This window comes from Guillardia theta, assembly GCF_000315625.1.
Source record: "Guillardia theta CCMP2712 unplaced genomic scaffold GUITHscaffold_136, whole genome shotgun sequence".
NCBI lineage: Eukaryota > Cryptophyceae > Pyrenomonadales > Geminigeraceae > Guillardia > Guillardia theta.
Window position 1 is genome coordinate 36,233 of NW_005434538.1, and position 7,190 is coordinate 43,422.

Consider the following 7,190-nt stretch of genomic DNA (forward strand, 5'->3'; position numbering starts at 1 on the left):
ATTAGCGTACATTCAATGTACCTAAGGGAAACTCAGAAGAGTCTGACGTGAATGCTGTAACATAGGCAGTAGAAGAAGCAGGCTTGGACACGTTTCAGCAGCAAAAAGCAGCTGTCATGAGGGTCATTCGAACTCAAACCAAGTCATCCTGGTTTCGCTGCTTTTGAAAGCGCGGAGAATACTTGTCGGACAAGATCCTAGCATGAATAGGATCAACATCACACATCATGCAAAATAGATTCTTGTTGATTAACGCGAGCTCCCTTGTTGCCAACCAATTTCATGAGATTGGTATCTCTTCGAACTCAGGACTCCTCCCGTCTCCCGCTCCTCTGCTGTGGGTGAAATCCCAGTACCTCAAAGAGAAAGTGCACTCCACCCCTCGCATCGACTCATTGGCGTCAGGCACAGAAATCTGCTCTGAAGGTAGGAACGCCATGACAGTCAGACATGTCTGCCTTCAAACTGGGGACGGCATCCATGTCCAGGTGCGGGAAGACCTGGCAAAGAAGCTGCAGAGCAAGGCTTACATGTGACAGACTAAGCATTTCTTGGATAGTGTTTATCAAAACTTTGAGATGCACTTTTTGCAAATCAGCATTGTTTTACACGTAAAGATAGCTCCTTTGATGACCAAAGACGCACTATCGACCCTCATCCATTCATCTCGTTACCTTGTGACAGCCTGAAGAAATGTGAGCAATTACGAAATAGAAATGGATCGTGAATGGCAGAAGAAGTAGGTGAAGGCCTAAAACATACACATTCTGATTTCCGAAATCCTTGGCTGGTTTGAGGATAGCTTCATAGTGCAAGAGCGCTCACTTCATGATTCAGAGTATGTCCGAGAACGGCATCGGCGTAGTACATCCACCTCAGTAGCTGTTGACGCTTTCAGGTCGGAAGCTTGAAAATCAGAACGAAAATCCTGAATCAGCTTGCTGTTCTCAATCTTTCCGTTCTCATCGTCTTTCCTTGTGTCGGAGGACATATCTGCCTTCAACCGGCAGTGCGCTGTGAGCCTGACTGCCTCAAGACCTATAAGCTCTCAGATTGCAGTGTGTGAGATCGTGGCTGCAGTGTCTGTTCGGACTCCGGCTGACAAGGCCGGGCATGATCCAGGTCTGTCCCCAAGTCAACGGACCCCGACCAGCGATAAGACGCGCCGGCAATTCGTACACATTCACAAGCAGCAGCACAACATCGACACCTTTCCTACTACAAGGATCATCACTCCTTGCCATGGCTTACCTTACCTAATGGACAGCGACTATCTACTCCTTACAAACAAGGCGAGGAGGATACATCCGGCTCACTTTGGAGCTATTCAGAACACAAGGTCAAACATTCCCGGGATGTCACTTTTGACAAAACATACTATTATTCCCCAAGAGTACTTCCATCAGGTCAGAACGACACGACACAGCGACACAACCCATCGTCGAACGATGCTTTCACTTCGTCCGAAAGTTACTCCCGAACACGACCTCAGGCAAGACAACTTGAGTCCACGACACCATATTCACAGACTCAACCACCAACACAGACGCAGTACTTCGTCAAACAACCAGGATCCACATGCCATCACTCGGCAACATTGTCAACAGATTAAGACCGACATTCAGCAACGATTATCCTGCCCAACAAAACCATTCGACTCATGCAACTACCTACGGAGGAAGTTCGACTTCCCTCACGATCCAGCAGGACCGGCTGATCATACTGTTGAACTACGGAACCCCAAGCTGACGAGATACATATCAGTTCAAGTGAGGCTCCGCTTCGGATCCCTCTACAATCATGCCCAACGACAACACGATCCCACTAATACCCGGCAGCGTCCACCGCAGACTCAGACGACACGCTCTCGACTCATCGTTCCGAGGATGACACCATGGGCCAAGTCTCAGCTAGAGGGGCCAAGTCTCAGCTAGAGGGGCACAACCTGAAACATGCGCTCGCTGCTGAGCCTGACTGAGTCACCTGCTGGCATGGCGCGGATCATCATAGAGCAGCCATGCCGTGTGCGGTAGTTGTCAGTCCGCCGATTATCGTAGGGCAACTGAAGTTGAGGCGGGGGTGGTGAAATCCACCGGTACTCAAAATAGTCAAGATGATTGACAACTTTCGAGGACTGTCAGAAGATACCCACCCCTCTTTCCCCAGAAGCCAGGAGTAAATACTACCGGTGGTTTTGTTCAGATTCTCTCACATGGGTGGGTAGGAACAGGGGGTGGTGACCGTGGGGAATTGTCAGGCGTTTTCTCGGAGATGGCCTTGTGGTTGGTGGAGGAGGAGAGGGGAGAGAGAAGGGAGAGGACAAGAGAACATTCCGATACAACGAAGATGCTAGAGATCAAGAACAATCCGGCCCTGATTCCTGTCTACTTTGCATGAAGAGTTCTGTGGCAGAAAACCGTGTCAGTTTCCATGCAGTTGACCACACGCTCTGAGAACAATACGCTGCTCCCTGCCGAAGAACTCTAGATACCATGGGGTCAAGAAGGATTTCACAATCAAGTATCTTCTCGAGATCACTTCATAGTATCTTGGATACTAAGGAAGAGCAGGAAGACCACACTCGCCCAAGGACAGCCGACAACAGCTCTATCTGCCCACGGACAGCAGATAGTTTCTCTAAGTTGGGTGGCAAGACAACCAGGCGAGTTCAATCCACAGAGTCTCATGAGAGCATTTCATCGCGGAGACATTGCAGCTCATCAAGGTCCGTCAATCTCGGGCAAGCGCGGTTGGAGGCGAGGAGGATAGGAAACCTGGCGATCCAAGAAGAGAGGCTGAGGCAGGGGTCCTTGCGCGACAATTCCTTCATACGACAAGTTCGCGTCTTCCGAAAGATCAACGAATCGAATGGATGGAAGGAGCCTGGATTCCAAGACATCGTGGCGAAGCTGAAGAGTGAGATGCACAGTAAGTACAGGACGGGGTTTGGAGTGCTTCGGGCTACGATCAACGAGCTCGACTCTGAACTGAGTCATCAGACGGAAGAGAACTTCGAGGAGTCCCTCCTGCATGCTTCTCATCCGCACGTCCACAGGTCGTCCTCACCTGAAACCCGGTCTCAAGTCTCTATCGGCAGGAGTTTGCGTTCACCTCGAAACAGGTCCTAGTCAATGTTTGCTCTGCCTTGCTGTGATTCTACGAGTGCAACAGGAGAGATGCGTTCAGGACAGATCAGTCAGACATGTACAATTCTCTGCTGGAAGCAGATCTTCCGGAGTCGATGAGATACGATCAGCTCAAGTCTCAGAACCTCTCTCTGACCCTCACCATCAAAGATATCAAGGCTGTTTTCCCGCAGAGCTCGCACAGCAGGGTAGTGCTGGTGGTCTCTTGGGACGAGGATACAAGGATCGTTCCCTTGAGCCCCACTGTTGATCGCTCGAAGAATGTCACCAAAGTCGAATCCGCGCAGGTCCATCGTGCTTCTGCGATCATATGGACGGTCGCTCATGTTGTTTCTTGTCACAGAAAATCACTCTAGAATTCTCCTTGGATGGGAACCTTGCGGAGTTTCCGCTGTACGTCGGACTTCACAGGTGGGTCTGTCAGGCAGCATATGTGCTCTCTCTCTCTCTCTCTCTCTCTCTGTCTCTCTCTCCCTGTTTCTCTCTCTCTCTCTCTGTCGTCGTTGTCATCATCATCATCATCATCATCATCATCATCATCATCATCATCATCATCATCATCTCCCGCTCCCTTCCCCCCTCCCCCTTCCTCCCTTCTCTGTCTCTCTTTCCCCCCTCAAGGCCTCGTGTGCTCAAGTCAAAGTCTATCAGGCTAGCTGGAAACCCCTTGGGCGTTGAATGGGAGGTGGTCAATCCTGTGCGATCGATCAACCTTGAAGGTACCTTCCTCATTGCCCTCCCTTGCCCTCCCTCCTCCAACTCCTCACCCCTGACTGCCCCCTTTCTCCTCGGCTCCTCACCCTCTCTGCTCCCTTACTCCTCCCTCCTCCGCGCCCTTCTCGTCTTTCTTGTCCTGCTTGAACGCGTCATAATCAATATTGCCACCACCTTTCTCTTGTTTTGCTCATTACCCTCCTCATCTTGCTTCTTCCCATCAGCGTTGCTTTCTTGATAGACTGACACTCTCTCTCAGTGTTCGGCGGGAACATTTCCTGGTGCGTGACGTGTTTGCCCTCTTGAAGCTTCTGACTTGCAACGCAGCCTCTCGGGGTTTTCCATCGACTTCGAGGTTCTCAATGCAGCTTGTATCATCTGATCCTGACATCCATCACCAGGACATTCCAAGGAACAGGCTTGTTTCAGCTTGCCTGCCGCTTTCCCCAGAGGTTCCTCTCTTCCGACTCGAGAGCTTCCAAGTTGAGGTCAACGCTCCTTCTTAACCTTCTCCTTCCTCCTGCGCTCCTCCTCCTTCCAGCATTTCCTGCAGTTCAGCAAAGTCCCACCTCTCCTCTGCTTGTTCCTGCTCCTCAACAAGAACGCAGGACTTTGACAACTGCGAAGGAGCGAGAGGCTATTACGACCTCGTGGAGACAGAATTGACCGAGAGCAAACGGATCCTGCGCACCAGCTCGACCATTTCGATTACTAGGACAACCTCCAACATGTCGACGACGCAAACGCCTTCGACCTTCGCTCCTGTCAGAACCTCTTCGACCATGTCGACAGCACAGTCTTCGACCTTCGCTCCTGTCAGAACCACTTCAGCCATGTCCGTAGCCCGAACCTCGTCGGCAGCTCACCAACGCATGCTGGTAGAGGAGCAGCACGATCAGACTTCAGTCTATCTCGCGGAGACTTTCAATCTTTCTGACAGGTTCTCCCAGATCCCTCCCTTGCTCACCTACTTCCTGCTGCTGCTGCTGCTCCTCCTCCTCCTCCTCCTCCTCCTCCTCCTCCTCCTCTTCCTCCTCCTCCTCTTCCTCCTCCTCCTCCTCTTCCTTCTCCTTCTCTATGTTCTCGTCTGCTGCTTTTTGTCTTCACTCTTCTGCTCTCCTTCTTCTACTCCTTCACTCACGCTCCCACAGAGAACGGATTTCTCAATCTGCAGATTTCAATCGATGATCTGTCATCGGGTAGATACATCCTGCCTCTTCTCCTTCTGCTCCTCTTCATCTTGACTACAACTGCCCCCTAGCTGTTTCTCCTCCTCTTCTCTACCATGTCAAACTCTCTTCCTCCTGGTTCTCCAGCTTCCCCTCCACTTCCCTCATCTTTCTTCGTCCTCGTCCTCGTCATTGTCCTTCCCCCCTTCGCTCCCCACCCCCCTCTCCTCCTCCTCCTCCTCGTCCTTATAACGATACCGCAGGGGACATTCGCGGCTTGTTCGGCCATTTCCACTACAGGAAAATGACAGGGTCTCAGCTTACATTCACTGGGAACGAGCCCTTGCTGCGAATACCCAACGTGGGGTTTTCAGTCTGCCTGTCACGGGAAGGTAAAACTCTACTATTCTCCTTCTCCTCCTCTTTACACTCCTTGTAGTCCTCGCCGCTCTTGTTCTCGTCCCCTCGTTCTCGTCCTTTTCTTCCTCTCCCTTGTCCTCCTCGTCGTCCTAATCATTTGACCTGCTTCATTTATCCTCTCTCCTCGTCCTCTCCGTCTTCAACATCATCCTGTTCCACCTCTGTTTTCTTTTCCTCCTCCTCCTCCTCTCTCCCTTTCCTCTTACTTTAAACTTGTTGTCATCCCACTCCTCCTCCTCCCCAACATCCGCATGATCAAATGGTCCGTGTTGTCCTCATTCTTCCTGCTTCTACAATTTTCATGCTTTCTTGTCTTCGTCTTACATTTTGCAGGTTTAGTGCCTGCAAAGCCCGAGGAGAACATTTCTGCCAGCGAGGGTACACTCCCGCCCCTGCTCCTGCTCCTGCTCCTGCTCCTGCTCCTGCTCCTGCTCCTGCTCCTGCTCCTGCTCCTGCTCCTGCTCCTGCTCCTGCTCCTGCTCCTGCTCCTGCTCCTGCTCCTGCTCCTGCTCCTGCTCCTGCTCCTGCTCCTGCTCCTGCTCCTGCTCCTGCTCTTCTCGTCTCCTCCCTGTTTCCTCCTCCTGTTCTATTGCTCCTTCTCATCTCCTGCTCCCTTTCATTGGTCCTCTTTGCTCTTCTTCCTCCTCTTTTCCTCCTCTTCATGCTCCTCCACCTCTTTCTCAACTCTCTCCCCTCCTGTTCCTGTTTCTTACCTTCTATCTCCTCCCTTGTGCGCTGATTGTTCTTTCCCACCTAAACTCCAGCTGAGAGATTGAGGGGTGCATTTCCCTTTGCGTCATCGCTGCTGCAGCTGGATAGGAAGAAGCTCGAGAAGGCGCTGGGAGGCGCGAGCGCGAGGAGCAAGGAGATCGACATGCTTGCGTCGGGATATCGTGAGAGGAGGAGAGAAAGGGAGAGAGAGGAGAGAAAGAGCAGAGAGAGGGAGTGGGAGGATAGGATAGGAGAGGAGTAGAGAGGAGGAGAGAGGAGAGGAGAGGTGAGGAGAGAGGAGCAGAGGAGCAGAGGAGCAGAGGAGCAGAGGAGCAGAGGAGCAGAGGAGATTGGGATAAAGATGAGGATAAGGATGAGGACAGGAATAAGGATGGAGATAAGGAGGAGAGCCTGACGTGGGTCAATACAGCGAAGTTCAAAGGAAGGAAAGTGACGGACAGATCGACGGGCGTTGGGATAATCCAGCTGGATAGGAACCATCTCTCACCTGCCAATAGCATGATGCATGAAAGAAAGATCACCTCTGAAGTGGCTCTGTGAGGACTATGACGATGATGACGATGATCATGATCATGATCATGATCATGATGATGGAGATGATGGAGATGATGATGATGATGATGATGATGATGGAGATGATGATGATGGAGATGATGATGATGGAGATGATGGAGATGATGATGATGATGATGATGATGATGCCGCTACTACTGCTGTATATGATGATGGAGATGATGATCATGATGGAGACGATGATGATGTTGTCGTTGACAACTGATTGCAATGTTCGACTCGCCTGCCTTGACACCAACCAAGGTCGATGGAATCGAGGAAGTATTGTATCAAGTGCTATGACCTGCTCTCCTGGAGCCATCGCTACATCCTCCGCAACGAGATCGCAGCGCAGATTGTGATATCCCCCCACATTCCTGAGAGGTGACGACAGTTATGATTGCTTCCTTTGTCACTGTCGAAACCTTTCTCTCTCCTCGCTCCCTCCCCACCCCCC

General features: G+C 51.3%; 1 protein-coding gene across 1 annotated transcript; it reads left to right on the forward strand.

Annotated features, from left to right (window-relative positions):
* Window positions 1-2,492: 2,492 nt before the first annotated feature.
* Window positions 2,493-6,422, forward strand: GUITHDRAFT_146842 (hypothetical protein; the record flags this gene model as incomplete). The annotated part of the gene is made up of 12 exons (XM_005821851.1): window positions 2,493-3,055; window positions 3,172-3,433; window positions 3,490-3,557; window positions 3,768-3,865; window positions 4,120-4,141; window positions 4,188-4,215; window positions 4,262-4,348; window positions 4,469-4,738; window positions 5,122-5,167; window positions 5,293-5,421; window positions 5,783-5,827; window positions 6,214-6,422. 12 exons carry the CDS (start codon window positions 2,493-2,495, stop codon window positions 6,420-6,422), a joined length of 1,827 nt encoding a protein of 608 aa, XP_005821908.1.
* Between the last annotated feature and the right edge of the window lie 768 nt (window positions 6,423-7,190).